This window comes from Rhinopithecus roxellana, chromosome 13 (assembly GCF_007565055.1).
Source record: "Rhinopithecus roxellana isolate Shanxi Qingling chromosome 13, ASM756505v1, whole genome shotgun sequence".
In the NCBI taxonomy this organism is placed as follows: Eukaryota; Metazoa; Chordata; class Mammalia; order Primates; family Cercopithecidae; genus Rhinopithecus; species Rhinopithecus roxellana.
In genome coordinates this window covers 4,804,516-4,821,482 of record NC_044561.1, presented here as the reverse complement: position 1 = coordinate 4,821,482, position 16,967 = coordinate 4,804,516, and the positions used below count along the sequence as shown (strand labels likewise).

Here is a 16,967-nt window from a genome sequence, read left to right as displayed (position 1 = left end):
CCAGGCGCTGAACCCACAGCTGTGTGTCTTGGGCTTCCGAGCTAGGCTCCTATGCAGGGCTGCCAGGTAGTGGGCACGGGCAGTGTCGATGGCGGTGGGGAATAGGAATCGCCACAGTGCTGTGGAGCTCTCTTTCTGCTGGGCATGCCCCAGCCCTGGCAGGGGTGGCCTTTTCCTGTAGGCACAGAGGACCCAAGCCCAGCCATCTGAGGAGGCTGAGAAGCAGAGCAAGGACCTGGATACCAGGAGAGGAGAAAGGGGCAGGAGTCAGAGCCTTAGAGGGTGGGGTGGGACCTGGTCTCAGGAGACTGGGGAAGGCTTCAAGGAGAGGAGTTGCTTTGGAGCCTGAAGCGGAGTCTCCCCAGGGCTGTGAGCCACATGAGTCAGAGGCGAGCATCTGGGAGGGGAGGAGGGGAGCCTCATGGGCAGGGTAGACTCAGTCCCAGCTGGGGGCAGAGCGGATGCCCCATAGGCCTGCAGTGGCTCAGGAAGCGCTCCATCCTTCCTCATCCTTCCATCCTTCCTCAGAAGGCCCTGCATATGTTCTTAGGGACAGCAAAGCTTAGACCCGAGTGAAGCCCGTGACTACCCCCATAGTAGAAAGAATTGCAATAAATAGGTGGCCCCACCTCTGCTATCGCTCACCCACCCCAGGGGGCCAACACGACAACCAACTAACAAAACCACCTGGTCACCAGACTGGTGGCCCTGCCCCCAAGATGAGGGATGAGGGAGGCCATTGACCTCGAGGCACATCCCCACCAGATGAATGTGCCCGCTTTAGCCACGTCTTCAGAATTTCACACATTTTCTAGCTGCCCCTTGATACTCTTGAGATAGGCCACACCTGCTTTTAACATTTCCTGCCTTGCAAAACCCCTTCTTGGGACAATCTGGGAGGGAGCAGCTGTGTGAGGGGATGGAGTGGGCTGAAGGACAGGGGAAGGAGGACTTTTTTTGAATGCCTTCTTCCTGCAGCCCATCATTTACATATCAGAACACTGTGAAGGAGAGAGTGTCCTCATCTAATAAAGGACAGTGAGGCTCCAAGAGAGCTGCAGGATTCAGCCCCAGCCCCACCTTTGCTGTGGGAGGCTTGAGGGTAGCCAGGCACAGCCCTTCCCCACAGGAAAAAGAGGACATGGGCGTTTGGCACACTCAAGACCACACACATCGAGCTCTGGGGTGACTGCCCTTTTCCGGCATCTACCTGTCTGGGCCTTGCTGCAGCTGAGAGACCGGGCAGATGGCAGGAGTGTGATTTACCTTGCAGGAGTGGAGGGACTGGGACTTGAACTTGAAGTCTGTCAGAAGCCAGAGCTCCTGTTTTTTCTTTGCATTGGAATCTGGGGAGGCCTGAGACACTCCACAGGTGGGGTGAGCCAAGGGCCGAATGGAAATGAACCTTTGTCTTGTGCCTGGATTTTCCTTTAGACCAAAGATAAGTATGAGAAGTCCCTGAAGGAACTCGACCAGGGCACGCCCCAGTACATGGAGAACATGGAACAGGTGTTTGAGCAGTGCCAGCAGTTCGAGGAGAAACGCCTGCGCTTCTTCCGGGAGGTTCTGCTGGAGGTTCAGAAGCACCTAGACCTGTCCAATGTGACTGGGTAAGTTTCCTTTGAGCTAAAACACACACGTCGTTGAAGTCACCGGAAAGTGCTTTTGAAGCAAACTCAGATGCTGCTCCCAGGTTTGGGGTGGTGCGTTTGTCAGGAGGTCTCCTCACCCTCAGGGCCTCCTGCTTCTCTGTGCAATCTGGATGGCAGGGAGGGCCCCTCTGCTGAGCGTTTCTGCAGCTGCAGGCATGGCTGGCTGGACCTGTGGAAGGCTTGGCTGACCCAGCCAATGGCTGGCCCAAGCAGATAAGGCCAGGCCCACTCTACCAGCTCCACGTACAGGTCTGGGCAGGAAGGGAGATTGCCCTTTCTGGGGCCACAGCTGGGACCAACGCAGCTGACTTTGCTTTGCTTTGCTTTTCCTTTTCTTTCCTCTCCTCTCCCTCTCCTTCTCCCTCTTGTTCTCCCTGTCCCTCTCCCTGTCCCCTCTCCCTGTCCCTCTCCCTCTCCCCTCTCCCTCTCCCCTCTCCCTCTCCCCTCTCCCTCTCTCCTCTCCTCTCTTTTCTGACAGAGTCTTGCTCTGTTGCCAGGCTTGTGTGCAGTGGCGTGATCTCCGTTCACTGCAGCCTCCTCTGCCTTCCGGGTTCAAGCGATTCTCCTGCCTCAGCCTCCCGAGTAGCTGGGATTATAGGCATGAGCCACCGTGCCCAGCCGCAGCTGGCATATCTAAGATCCATTGGGGGTGAATCTGGCATTTCTGGGCTGGTTGTGCCTGGGACAGTCTTTCTTTGAGGCCCTTTGTGATCAGCTGACTGCTTAGTGGCTCTCAGCCCCCAGGACAGCACATACCCTCTGAGACGTGGTTCTGAATTGTGACATGGAAGCTGTGCTGTTTGTTCTGTGCGTTCCTCATCTTTGCTTCTGTGATGCCTTCACCAGGGCAGAGGTCCCGGCTTACTCAAGGGCATGGACTACTGTCATCCATCTAGCAGAACCATGTAGGGACGCATCACAAAAACACATTCCTTTTGTCTCTCTCTGTATAAAAATCATCAAAGGCAAGTTATTGCACCACTGTTGCTCTGCCACCATTCTATGTTTATGGCAGTTTTGTAAAGTGGGTGGCACTGACCCCATCTTATTGATGGGGAAGCTGAGGCTGGGTGAGATTCAATGACTTGCCCGAGGCTGCTCTGCTGGCGGGAGCAGGGTGGGGCTGGCCTGTGTCGGCCTCTGCTGCATGTGGAGTGACTTCCATCATGCTTGTCTGTCGCTGTGTCTGGATTTTCCCCTTTTAATACAGGCACCAGTCATAAGGATTAGGGCTTCTGCTAGTGACCTCATTTTACCTTGATTACCTCTATAAAGACCTTATTTCCAAATAAGACCACATTCCGAGGCACTGGGGTTTGAACTCCAACATGTCTCCTATGAAGGACACAACTCAACCCTTGATGGAGGGGATCATGTCCACTCAACAGAGGAGGAAACTGAAGCCCAGAGAAAGCACATGACTCACCAGCCATAACGATTATAAGTGAAAATATCAGGTCTAGCAGTGATCCATACTCTTCCCCCACAAGGCAGCTTCCTAGGAAGGTGAGCCAATGATGGCTGCTAGGCGGAAGGCGGCCCCACCCCATCTTTTTTTTTTTTTTTTTTTTTTTGGAGACGGAGTCTCGCTCTGTGGCCCAGGCTGGAGTGCAGTGGCCGGATCTCAGCTCACTGCAAGCTCCGCCTCCCGGGTTTACGCCATTCTCCTGCCTCAGCCTCCCGAGTAGCTGGGACTACAGGCGCCCGCCACCTCGCCCGGCTAGCTTTTTTGTATTTTTTTAGTAGAGACGGGGTTTCACCGTGTTAGCCAGGATGGTCTCGATCTCCTGACCTCAAGATCCGCCCGTCTCGGCCTCCCAAAGTGCTGGGATTACAGGCTTGAGCCACCGCGCCCGGCCCACCCCATCTTGGTGGGTGTATTCAGCACTGTGTCATCTTCACACTCTGCATTTGCACATCCGGGTATAAAGCCTTTCTGACAGAGATGAGGAAGGAGGGTTACTTTCTAACACTCTCCAGTTTTCTCTTCCTCAACTCTGGGCCTGGTTGAGTGGGAGCACACAGAGTGGTGGCCCACGCAGCCCACCTGCTGGTGCCTTTTGCATATGTGACACAGAGCAGGGCTCATTCATTGCCACCTGCTTTGCTGGTTTGATTTAAAGCTCATTTGTCAGAAGCCATCTGTGCACGTGGCGGCCCGTGATATTCCGCCCGAGCCAAGGGAGGAGTGTTCTGGCTCTGTCTGTGAAACCAGCTCACGGGGCAGAGACCATGGGACCTGCTCTGGCTGGCACTGGGCTGGGACAAATGGTAGCTGGCCCCTGCCTTGTAAAAGAGTCACGTTTCCTTCTGATTTAGCTACAAAGCCGTTTACCATGACCTGGAGCAGAGCATCAGAGCGGCTGATGCGGTGGAGGACCTGAGGTGGTTCCGAGCCAATCACGGGCCAGGCATGGCCATGAACTGGCCGCAGTTTGAGGTAAGAGGAGGGTGTGCCCATGACCTCGATGACCTGGAAGAGGACCTAGGCCCACAGAGTTGGTAGACGATGTCCTCGTTCTCATTCCAGACTCTATGTTGATGTTTGCCCTGTTTATCAGGCAGTCTTCAGGCATAGCTATAGTACAGACCAAGTTCTGGCATAGAGTCCTGGGGGGCTGCAGGCATTACCAAAGGCCTTCTGAACCTCTTGTGAAGTTGCAGTTATGTCCTTTCTAGTTGGGAATGTTTGACTGTCACTCTTTGGCCACTGGCATTCCCTTCCTTCCTAGTCAGTCCCAGGAGCCACAGGCACACAGGACCTCAGGTCCCCGATTCACCCTGTGGAATGGCCGGGAAGGGAGCAGCCACAGTGTCCCCCTCACAGTGGGCCAGGGAGGGGAGGCGGTCTCAGTGGGCAGCCCTCCTTACCCTTCCAACAAAGGACTTTTCCCTACTCCAGGCAGTAAATTCAGTGAATCCTGATTCAAAATGAACATTCTTTTCCCATCATGTGGGTCTGAGCCTTTCATTATCTTTACATTCGAAATGCAAGGGCTTGGGGATCTCAGGACTCACCCAGGCCAAAGATTGGTCACCAGGCCCCACCTGACACCCTGAAGGCAGTGGGTGAAGGTCCTGCTGCCCCTAAGGCTGAAGCACGTGGCGTCAGCTGCCCCAGCGGGGATGCTGTGGGCGACGACCTCTGCTGTGGGCGTGGACCTCATGGCTTCCCCGACTCAGCAGCGCCCAGAGCCTGGGCTGCATTCAGATTCTGCTCACCTCTGACCACCTGTGGGAAGCTGAGCAAACTATTCACCCTTTTTGTGACTCGGTTTTCCCACGTGTGGAACGGGAATGACAAGAGCACCCATCTCCTGTCGGGGGCTGTTGGGGAACATGGTGACTTTGTCCATGCAGGGCTGTTGACCCAGGCCCACCCCTCAGAAGCCTCCTGGGGCCTCGTAGCCTGCAGTTTTGTCAGTCCTTACTCCTGCACTTCTTTTGTGGCCCTTAACAGGAAGGTTTCTCCAAATGACAGCCTGGGCCCTGCCGCCGAGCACTCCCCTGTGCCAGCCCAGGACTTGCTCCCAGTAGGAGGCTGCAGAGCAGCTGTGCCCCTTCCACAGAGGCACTGGGAGAGCATGGAGGGCCAGAGCCTTCCCTAGTGGAAGTGGCCCTAGAGGGGACGGCACAAAGCCCAGCCTCTCCTCTGGAGCCACACACCAGGAAGCCTCGGCTGATGTGTTTTGTGCACAGCTGGGGTTTCACACACAGCAAGGATTTGCTGCTCCCGGAGTGGCACAGGAAACCACCTGTGAAACTCGCTTGGGTACCTTAGAGGTGCCCGTTATACCCAGAGAGGGGCACAGTGGGGAGGACTATTTGACAGTCTGTCTCCTGGAGGGTGTCCCAGCCAGAGCCCAGGGGGCCCTTCCCTCGGTGGGTCCATGGGCTGGGAACCAGCCCCTGTGCGTTCCTTGTGCGCACATTTGCAGCTGTTACAGGACCATGCCTGACTTTCTCTAATGCAGTTCTTTGTTTTATTTTTCATGCCACAAGGATGAAGTAAGTGTCTGCGTTCGGCTAACTCATAGAGTGCCCTACGCCGTGCAGGGTGTCTGTGGCCCGCATGGGTGTGTGTGCTGCCCCCACCAGGCTCCTAGCAGTTCAGCTGAGACTGCCCTGCTGTCAGGGGTGTTGAAAGCCGGCCCTTCCCTTCAGCACCAGCTTGGTGTTGATACCATTGGCCTTTGGAAGCTGCCTGATCAGGATGAATTTATATTCAGAGGTCACTGTGGAGAACTCGGAGGTTCTGATTGAGTTCTCAGTCAACCTATTCCAGTCAGAAAATAATTAATAGACAAAAAGGTGACCCAGATTTAGGATCGGGGCCCGGGTCTGCCACCCCCTCTGCGTGGGCAAGTCACGTTGCCTTTCTGGGCCTCAGTTTCCTCATCTGACAAATGGACAGGTTAGACAGGATGCTTCTGAGTTGGCTTCCAACCTAAAAGTTCTGTAAGTACGTGTGAGCAGAGCTGTGGACTCAGCCACACCAAGTTTTAATCAAAGTTGTCTGGTAACCGGTGGAGATGTGGGTGAAGGAGAGCTCATTAAACACCTGCAGGCATGCACAGACTCTTCTAGAAAATCAAGACACAGTCTCCGTTCATGGTTTTGCCCTAGTCCGTTTTCTGTGCAGCTGGTGAAGCCCGTTCACCGCCCGGAAACTCATGAGGCTTCCGGGAGGAGCGTGCTGTGCTTTGTTAGCCCCGCATGAGCTCAGGTCCCAGAGGAAAATCCCAGGGCAGCAAAACACAGGGGAGAGCCCTGCTCCTTGGAGACTGCGAGTCTGCTTGCCTGCCCCTTCTGTCAGGTGGTAGCCACCTAGCCCTGGTTTTATTTGCAGTCCAGGGCCCATTTTTCCACATGGCAGGCTTGCTCAGGTCTCCCAAGCCAGCTATCTTGACCCTGTGGCCCAGGGACAATTTAGGGCATCGACGCAAAGGATCTTCAGCACTTCAGGACAAGTGCCTCAGAGGCTGGCTCCTGTCTACTTTGGGAGGCTCAGCACGACATCTGGGGAGGCCACAGGGGCCCATGCTGGCCTGAGGGGGATGGGGCTGAGAACCTTGGTGGGCAGAGTTAGGATCAGGAGGCCCTGGACCTTGCCCTGGTCCTTGCCACCCCCGCTGGTCCTCTAGGACGGGGGCAGCATGTCCTGGGGGTGGTGGTAGAAGTGCCAGCCTCCAGACCCCCTGCTTTGAACAGTGAGGAGGGGCTCAGGTCGTTTGGGTTCATAAGTGGGGCGTGGGGAGCCCGAGGTCTTCTGGGAAGCCAGGGAGAGCAGGGGCCCCGAGTCTACACATCAGATGCACAGCGTGGACTGCAGGCTCGCTGGGTAGGAACTGAGGACAGACGTGGCTTCCCGCAAGTGAAACTTCCGTTTCTCTCCCTCGGCACCTGTTGCCCAGGAGTGGTCCGCAGACCTGAATCGAACCCTCAGCCGGAGAGAGAAGAAGAAGGCCACTGACGGCGTCACCCTGACGGGCATCAACCAGACAGGCGACCAGTCTCTGCCGAATAAGCCCAGCAGGTGAGTGGGTGCCACCTCCATCCAAAAGAGGCCGTTCTGTGGGGGCGCCCCTTGGGTAATCTGCATGGTCCAGGAGAGCCCCAGCCTAGACGCCTGGAAGATTCCTGGGCTCCTGAGCTCTATGGACCATGACCCAGCCTGGACATCTGGGAGGTTCTGGGCTCCCAAGCTCTGTGGGCCGTGGCCCAGGGGCATCTCCGGGGAGGGTCGTCTTCCTGCCTGGTGCCAGAGCTGCTGACAGATCCAGAGAGGGAGCCTTGGCCCTGAGCTTCAGACCCGAGTGGGTAGGAGCTGATGACAGGGCTGGCATTCATGTCTCCAGGGATAGCACCGCCCTGCCCGGACACTGGTGGAGGTGCCACCCTGGTTCTCTTGGGCAGCCAAGGTCCTTCTGAGGTTCGTGCTCACTCTGTATTATGTGCAGGCGCCAGTCAAGGGAGGGACAGGAGAGGACTGCCAGACATCTCCTTTCCAAATTACCTCTTCGCTAGGAGCATTAGTTATTTCTGACTTAGTCACTGGCTGAAAACGAGATATAAGAGTGGCACTGTGGTCATTAGAACCTTCTGGAAAGTGTGTGCTGGAGGAGGTCTTCCTACAGGACCTGCCCAGAGGCCTCCATGTCACACTCAGTAATAGTCATTTCATACGGGGGCTTCCTAAGAAGGCTCAGCCCAGGTTCCCATGGCCTTCCTGCAGCCCCAGGCGCTGAGCCCCCAGCCAGGCTCCTCAGCAGGTGTGGCCGCTGTCATTCTGCTGCTGTGCACACTGTCTGGGCGGGTGGGCTCGGCAGTAAGCGCCTGTCCCAGGAATCAGGTCAGCACCTGTAATGCTTGGGGGTGGGAAGGGGAAAGAAGAAACACTGCCTCAGAGGAGACGCTGGGGGCCCCGGGCTGGCCAGGGCTGCTGCACAATTCAGCCGCCCCAGCAGTGCCCTCTCACAACAGTCTGCTAGAGAAAGGTGCCAAGGAGGGAGGAGGGCCGGTGAGCTCAGATGTGTGGCCTGGATATTAGCCTCCAGCAGGCCTAGGTCCAGTACCCCTTGCCAGGCTGAAGTGGATGAGGCAGTTACTGGCCACTCAGGATCACTCTGGTGGCGTTGGAGGCATGTCCTCGCCTCCCTTCCTTGGTTCTGGAGTGGTGGGTGCTCAGGCTGAGCCGTCTGTCCGGTGCTTTGGGGGCCTGTGCCCTGAGGCCCCCCTGGTCTTGGAAGTAGAAGGTGCTGCTGGCCAGGGTAGCCCGGTCCATAGGATCAGTTACTTGGTGGGGCTCCAGGGCCCTTGGTGCCTGTCTGATTGCTTGACGGTCTCCCTGTGGTCTTCGTAGTGCGTAACTTAGCTCCCGGCTCCCAGCCCTCAGGCAGAGCTTGGCCCAGATCTCTCTGGCTCCCACACTGGGCCTGGCACACAGTAGGCAGTTGCATGACTGGATTTTCCCTCTGGAGCACCAAAGGAATCCTTCTTTATGCCTAGAAAAGACTCTGCAGCAGGCCCTGGCCCTGATTTTGGAAGCTCCAGCCCCACAGAGCAGAAGAGCAAGCCCTGAACCCCTTACTAGTCAGGAGGAGGCCATGTGGTCTGAAGAGCTCAGAGCCCTCTCCCACTCATCCGTGAGAGCTGGCCCCTCCCAAACTCTCACTCTCAGAGGAGACCCTGAGGGGCTCTTTGACCCCCTGCCAGCTCACGGTGGTAGGAGCCAGGACAGGGGACAAGCCCTGAACCTGGAAACCACTTCTGCTCCAGCTGTGGCTTGTCACCCACCACCCCAGGGCCCCTGCTCTGGACGGACTGTCTCCAGGTGCAGGGAAGGAAAAGGGAAACCAAGTCCTCTCCCAGGCTCCTGGACCCTGTTTCACAGCTGAAGTGCTGCCCGCATTCTGCCACAGTAACCTTTCTGTTGAAACACCGTGGTCCCCTCCAGTCACAGGAGGAGCTGATCTGTCCCTTGAGATCCTGCAGCTGGGAATTGCCAGGACCCTCGTGGGCCCTGCAGAGCTGGGATCCCCTGAAAGCTCTCTCTCTCCATAGCACCCTTAATGTCCCGAGCAACCCCGCCCAGTCTGCGCAGTCACAATCCAGCTACAACCCCTTCGAGGATGAGGACGACACGGGCAGCACCGTCAGTGAGAAGGAGGACACTAAGGCCAAAAAGTTGGTGAACAAACGCTTCCTCTGGTCCCACCTCGCTCGCTCTGTCTCTCTCCCTCCCTCTCTCTCTGTCCAGGGGTCTCACCCTTGAGCACTCAGCAATGCACGAAGCTCTGCGGGAAGTGGGCACCTGGCGTGCTGCACCCAGGCCCACCGCCTGCTGGTGCACAGGCTCTCTGGCACCCCCATTCCTCGGGGAGGGCACAGCTAACAATCTTCAGTTGCTTTTTTTCTGTCCTCTGTTAACCCTTCAAGGCCCCAGCAGCACCACGACAGGAAAACAGACAAGCACGCAGTCTGTGCTGGGGACTAGAGAGCGAGGCCCCAGGTTGGCCTCTGCTGTGGGCATCTCCAGCCGCCTGCCCCTGGAAAGCCTGTTGGTGGCTCAGGATGAGTGTGAATGGCATGAACTCGCACTAGCACTGGCTCTACCTGTGCTCCTTCGGAAGGAGCCCTCAGCCCTGAGCCCCAAGGCTCCAGTGCCCTCCCCTTGCACAGGGGCAGGGGTCTCCCACCCTCTGCCAGCCCTGTGCTGAGAGCCCTGTGGCCTCCCCCTTTCTTGCAGTGTCAGCAGCTACGAGAAGACCCAGAGCTATCCCACCGACTGGTCAGACGATGAGTCTAACAACCCCTTCTCCTCCACGGATGCCAATGGGGACTCGAACCCATTCGACGACGACGCCACCTCGGGGACGGAAGTGCGAGTCCGGGCCCTGTATGACTACGAGGGGCAGGAGCACGATGAGCTGAGCTTCAAGGCTGGTAGGTGGGCTCCCCCAGCATCCAGGGGAGGAGTCTTTTTTGTTTTTTAAGTCTCGAAAAGTTCTTGCTGGTTTCACTTGTGAGTCACTGCAGGCCCTTCCCCAGTGCCCTGGCTTCATTGTCAAAAGCAGCCAATTGGCTGGATGCTGTGGCTCATATCTATAGTCCCAGAGCTTTGGGAGGCTGAGGTGGAAGGATTGCTTGAGCCCAGGAGTTTGAGACCAGCCTGGGCAACATGGCAAAACCTGTCTCTACAAAAAATACGAAAAATTAGACCAGGCATGGTGACACATGCCTGTAATCCCAGCACTTTGGGAGGCCGAGGCAGGCAGATCACTTGAGGTCAGGAGTTCAAGACCAGCCTAACCAACATGGTGAAACCCCGTCTCTACTAAAAATACAAAAAGGAGCCAGGCGTGTGGCAGACACCTGTAATCACAGCTACTCAGGAGGCTGAGGCAGGAGAATCACTTGAACCTGGAAGGCAGAGGTTACAGTGAGCCAAGATCGCACCACTGCACCCCAGCCTGGGTGACAGAGCAAAACTTGGTCTCAAAAAATAAAGAAAAAATTGGCCGGGTGCGGTGGCTCAAGCACGGTGGCTCGTGCGCTGGCTAACACGGTGAAACCCCGTCTTTACTAAAAAATACAAAAAGCTAGCCAGGCGAGGTGGCTGGCGCCTGTAGTCCCAGCTACTCGGGAGGCTGAGGCAGGAGAATGGCGTAAACCCGGGAGGCGGAGCTTGCAGTGAGCTGAGATCCGGCCACTGCACTCCAGCCCGGGCGACAGAGCAAGACTCCGTCTCAAAAAAAAAAAAAAAGAAAAGAAAAAATTAGCTGGGCTAATTTTAGTGGCACATGCCTGTTGTCCCAACCATCTGGGAGGCTGAGGTGGGAGAATCACCTGAGCCCAGTAGATTGAGGTTGCAATGAACCATGATTGTACCACGGTACTCCAACCTGGGCAACAGAGCAAGACCCTGTCGCAAACAAACAAATAAATAATAAATAATCTGAGCAACAGAGCAAGACCCTGTCTCAAATAAATAAACAAACCAAAGTAGCAGGTTAGCTGGGTGTGGTGTTGCATACCTATAGTCCCAGCTGCTTGGGAGGCTAAGGCAGGAGGATCACTGAAACCCAAGAGGATGCAGTGAGCCATGTTCGTACCACTGTACTCTAGCCTAGAAGACAGAGCAAGACCCCATCTCTTAAAAAAAAAAAAAAAAAAAGGGCCGGGCACAGTGGCTCATGCCTGTAATCCCAGCACTTTGGGAGGCTGAGGTGGGCGGATCATGAGGTCAGGAGATCAAGACTATCCTGGCTAACAGTGTGAAACCCTGTCTCTACTAAAAGTACAAAAAATTAGCAGGGCATAGTGGCGGCCGCCTGTAGTCCCGGCTACTCGGGAGGCTGAAGCAGGAGAATCACTTGAACCTGGGAGGCGGAGCTTACAGTGAGCTGAGATGGTGCCATTGCGCTCCAGCTTGGGTGACAGAGCGAGACTCTCTCCAAAATAAAAATAAAAAAAAGTAGTGGATGCCCAATGCCAAGACTCAGAAATAGTGAGTGCCCCCAAGCCAGTGCCTGGACGCCTCCCCTTGCTGGGCCAAGGCTGTGAACTGCAGGGCGCTGGCTAGTCACGCAGAAGGGCATCTGGAGAAGCTGTTGGCCAGGACCACCAGGTTCCCCCATGTGTGCTCTGCGAGCTGCTAGCCCTGTAGGTCCCTGAGAGAAGCCTTTCTCCAGGGGTCCCCAACTGCCAGAGAAGCCCTTAGGAGAGCCACAGCTTTGCCCAGACCCTGGAGTAGCACTTGGCATGCCTCTGGACCAGGTGGGGCCTTGCCTCAGGCAGCAACTTGTGTGTGTGCATATCTACCTGCCCATACCTACCATGCACACACCAAGCCACACACATACCTGTATTGCCAGGAGCAGGAACCACAGTTGTATAAAACAGCCTGGATCCTGATTATGTGTGCTCTGCCTGTGAAGACTTTCTGTCCAACGTCTTTTTCTTCTTTGAATGGTCTTCAATGATAATCTTTTTTTTTTATTCTTAATAGAGACACGGTCTCACTCTGTTAGCCAAGCTGGGGTACAGTCGTGCAGTCCTAGCCCACACCTTTGTTGGCTCACACCTGTAATCCCAGCACTTTGAGAGGCCAAGGCCGAAGGATCACTTGAGGTCAGGAGTTTGAGACCAGGCTGGCCAACATGGCGAAACCTTGCCTCTACTAAAAAAAAAAAAAAAAAAAAAAAAAAAAAAAAAAAAAAATTCAGGCGTGGTGGCGCACGCCTGTAATCCCAGCTACTGGGGAGGCTGAGACAAGAGAATCACTTGAACCTGGGAGGTGGAGGTTGCAGTGAGCCAAGATCATGCCACTGCACTCCAGCCTGGGTGATGGAGTGACACTCTGTCTCAAAAAAAAAAAAAAAAAAGGAAAATTGCTATCTTAGCACCTAAGGAAGCTAGAGTGGCCTAGGGCCAAAGCAGACTCAACAGCAACCCAGATTCTTCCCTCTCTCTTGCCCTCTTTGTGAAGCTCCCCCAGAAGCAGCATTTCCCACTCCAAGAGGGAAACTGGGCCAGAACTCAACCCACACAGGCTGAAGTCTGCCCCTGCCCCTAGGCTACACTTGTGGGAAAGGCTGCCTTACCACCACCACCCCAGTCCCCCACTCAGCAGGGAAGCCAGGGCCTGGGGGCTGTGCCCAATGGCCTAGCTTCTAACCAACCTTCAGCCTCCTTCCCTCAGCACTCAAAATGCTCCCCTGCTGTCCCCAGACACTCATCCCCTGGGCTGGTTATCAGCTGCCTGTGCCCAGTTTGAGAAGTTGGGTTTTTTTGTTTTTTTTGGGGGGGATTTTTTTTTAATGTGCCTTTAAGCCATCTTCATCCAGTTTCTGATATCTTTGGTTGGGGTTGTTTGTTGGTTTATTTGTTTATAATTTCTAACTCCTTTTCAGTCCTACCTATTGGGTTTGACAGTAATTTTGTAGGTTTAAAATGTTTCTTCCAGATCCAAGTAAATTGTCAAAAGCAAACTGATTGAAATGAACCTTCTAATCACCAGTTCACATTTGCACAATGTGAAAGCTTTCCTGTTCGTTCTATTTTCTGTGTTATCCTGCTTTTTAACAATGCAAAATTAGCTCCCAACCAGTGTGGCTTGACTTACGTCTGTCTCTTGCGGTGCTCTGGCTGTTTGCCACATGGTATTGTGGGGCTACAGGTCTCATCCTAGCCTCCGTAGCCTGGAGCCAGGCCTGTGAGCACAGCAACCCATGAAGGCAGGACAAAAGAAACGCCAGGGGCCCAAGGCACAAAGCAGGGCAAGAGATGGTGGTTCATCACGGCTGCTGCCCTGTGGCCCCTGCATCTGCTCCTAATGCCTCTGGGTCAGATCTTCAGGAGCACTGGTCTGGCAGAAGTGGCATGACAGTGGGAGGTTGAGCCAGTGCTTACGCATGTCCCACCCTCCCAGGGTTCTTTGGTGCCTTAACACGTAATCCTCACAGCACCCCCAGTCCACAGATGAGGGCCACAGGCCCAGGGAGTGGAGGCAGTTGGTCCAGGTCTCCTAGCCAGCGAGTGGTGGCTCTGGGATTTGAGCCCAGGCAGTCCGGGGAGCACTGGAAGCCCCAGGCGTTAGCTCCGCAGGCATCTTGGCCAGCATTGCTACCATACAAAATTCAAAGTATCAGGGAAATGCTAAACCAGGGGGAAAACTGCATCTAATTCTGAAAAATGGACCAAAAAATGCCAAAGAGAGTTACAAAACTACAAACTTAACAATAAAGGCCAAACAGCACTGGGACTATTGCTTTCCCACCAATTGCTTGCTCCTGACGAGGTCCGAGCCAGCAGGCCCAACTGGCCTTCCCTGCAGTGAGTTACCGCCAGAAGCACACGGGCTCTGCCCACCCCTGGGCTCTGAGCTGTTTCCCTCACCTGGCAAATGCCAGACCTGGGGCCCCGCCCTAGTGCCACCTCCCCCTCACCATCCTAGTCTGCCTTCTTGAGACCAGGCTCCATCAGTTCCTCTCATCTCTGTATCTCCTCCTCTACCTGAGGCCCGGCCAGAAGTAGGAGGTCCTTCAGGTTGGAACAAGCAGAAGATAAATGGAACCACGTTAATATATTAGAGCCACAGGGAGATTCCAGAACAGCGCCAGGGGCTCCTGTCTCAGGGTGTCAGGAAGGGTTGACACATGGCACCGTGCACAAGTCCTCAGCCAGGTGCTGGGGATAGAATGACAGAGATGACTGTCAGACGTGGTCCCTTGCCCTCTCGCAGCCTGGAAGTTGCAGAGGAGAGGGATTAACAAAGTCAGACCCCAGAGACAGCTTCTGGGAGAAAGGCGGCCAGGGCCCCGGTGGGGAGGACAGAAGAGGCCCAGCGTGGGGGAGGGGCACAACCGAGGGAGAATTCCTGCCACCTGGCCAGGATGGTGAGGAAGGCACAGCCCTAGGGAGCTCGATGCTGCAGTCCCAGTGGGAGCCACTGTGGCAGCTGAGAGCTGCTTGCTCTAAATTACTGTGTGAGACTGTCATCTCTAGATCTGTCAGAGGCCCGTGACCAAAGAGGCAACTTAAAATCCATTTAGAAGAGAAATGACCAGGCCCTCGGCCTGCCCGCCACAGAATGCCTAGCCCTCCACCCTCTGTGGGCCCGAAGCTCGTGAATGCGGCTCTCTAGCCCACCATCGGTGTCACATCCTCTCATGGAGACGGCTCCCTCTTTGTCTTACAGGGGACGAGCTGACCAAGATGGAAGACGAGGATGAGCAGGGCTGGTGCAAGGGACGCTTGGACAACGGGCAGGTTGGCCTATACCCGGCAAATTATGTGGAGGCAATCCAGTGATGAGCCAGGGGTCAGGCCAGCGGGGGACGGAGGCGGCGGGCCCAGGAGCTTCAGCCAGCCATGTGGGCATCCACTCCTTTTCCTGCAAGAGATGATGGTTCCATTGCTCTTGGCTTCATGGTGTCCCTGGAAGGCAGATGAGCTGGTCATTTCGCCTGGGACTCGGCACCTTTCCGAGTGCAGCTGGAGGGATCTGAGCGCAGGAAGACGCAGAACAACAGAAATAGCCACCCCTCCCCGCCCACTGTGCCTATTGGCCTATCATGGATCTCTATGTTCTTGACTTTGTCTCTCCTTTCCGAGTCAATGGTGGGTTACACTGATCTTGTTCCACTGATTACTCTCTCTGACGACTCCATCACCTGCAACTTAAATGAACAAGCTTACATCCTATTTTCTGAGTGAAGATTTTAAGGTTTTTAATTTAAAGGCTATGTACAGTTATACTTTTTTATACACCGGTTCTGTTCATTTCTACTTAAATTATGGCACAGATTGATGCACACTAGTCTTGAGGAAGCTATCTCCCTATTCCCATGCCCTGTTAGCCATGCCGTGTGTAGGCTTAGCCTCAGGTGGCAGATGATGTTGGAGGAAAGAGATTGTAGCGGGAAGATGGGACCGGGTTATGGTCGGGTTTCTGTTGGGAATGCTAATGCTCTTTGTGCTTTTGGGCATCTGAATGGAAGCTTTAGATAGAACCTTCGGTAGAACTCCCCCAAATCGCCATATTTAAAAATTATTTTCACTCTATTCTTGCTTAAAACTGTACTCTTGCAAATTAACAATTTTATCAGTGATTCAGAGTTAAAAAGAAGACTAACTTTTCAAGCAAATGCATCTGTAGATAAAGATGCTTTATATTAGACTGTCATGTCTCAGTGTATATCTGTATATATTATTTGATATTCAGAGAATCTAAAGCACTCATCTACTGTTTTAATGAGATTTAACAGTTTCGTTTGTAAACTGCTTGAGGTCTGTGGCATTCGGGCACAGGTCTGGCTGGCCAGCTGGGTCTCCTCCTGGGCTCAGTGGGCCTGGGGCCTCTCTGACATGGTGCCTGCTGGAGGGAGGCTTGTTGTCACCGGCTGACTGCTGGTCCGGCTTCTGACTGGCCTTTGTCCTGGTTCCGTAGCAGAACACTGTAAAAGTGCCCGCGACTTTGCAGTAGTTGCAGATTTCAGTCGTCGTATTACTTGTGCGCAAACAGAACCTGGGTCTTACCCACCGCACAAATCTCTCCGGCTTCCCAGAGTTGCCAGGGAGCAGGTGCTGCAGCCAGAGCTACACTGTGGTCACATGGGGCGGCCGGGGGTGGGGAGAACCTGTATTTTATGTAACTCAGCAGTGCCCACCGCCATCATGAGCTATGCATTTACTGTTTCCAGTGAGCAGATGTCTTGCTTGGAAAGTGGACCTGTGTCTGCATCTGTCACGAGAACTTACCAGCAGAAATCCTCATTTCTGTGCTACAGATTTACCAAAAATTGTTGTCTTTCAGTTGAAGAGTTCCTTTAAATGTATAGTATTTTAGGAAAAAATCAATAAACATTTGATCTCGTGCATCTGGAAGTCCCTTTGCCATCATCTGTCTTCACGCCCACTTCACTTGGTGGGGGTGGCCTCCCTGGGGCTTACTAGCTTTGGAGCTGGGCAAGATCCAGGGCACAGGACCTCTGCCCAAAAGGCCATGGCCCACTGCCCCTGCCAAACTAGAGGTTGGGGATTTGAGGCACCTTAGCCCTTTGGGGTTCCCTTCTGCCCGAGACCTGCTGCTGTTTGACCTGGGCTTCCCCACGGTGCGGGCATTGGCTGGCGCCTCTCTATTGTCCCAGCCCAAACAGCAAGACAAGACTGGTGTCACCCATAACTCTCCTCTGAGCACATTTTCCTGAGTGCCTACCGTGTGCTCTCCACTTTTTACTTACATTATCTGCATCTCCAAACATCTCCATGGGGTACGGGCAAGTCTCCCCCATTCCGTTCTACAGCCGAGGA

General features: G+C 54.7%; 1 protein-coding gene across 4 annotated transcripts in view; it reads left to right on the top strand.

The window, feature by feature from the left end:
- Positions 1 to 16,534, top strand: part of PACSIN2 (protein kinase C and casein kinase substrate in neurons 2) — a 151,790-nt gene extending 135,256 nt beyond the window's left edge. For 3 of the 4 annotated variants that reach the window (XM_010371461.2, XM_030913875.1, XM_010371529.2), the window contains exons 6-11: positions 1,435 to 1,610; positions 3,972 to 4,092; positions 7,067 to 7,188; positions 9,216 to 9,338; positions 9,901 to 10,097; positions 14,854 to 16,534. In XM_010371461.2, the coding sequence (XP_010369763.1) occupies positions 1,435 to 1,610; positions 3,972 to 4,092; positions 7,067 to 7,188; positions 9,216 to 9,338; positions 9,901 to 10,097; positions 14,854 to 14,966 (852 nt within the window). In that variant the 3' untranslated portion in view covers positions 14,967 to 16,534. The remainder of the gene's footprint in view (positions 1 to 1,434; positions 1,611 to 3,971; positions 4,093 to 7,066; positions 7,189 to 9,215; positions 9,339 to 9,900; positions 10,098 to 14,853) is intronic. The other variant, XM_010371595.2, reaches the window with a different exon arrangement.
- The last annotated feature ends 433 nt before the right edge of the window (positions 16,535 to 16,967 follow it).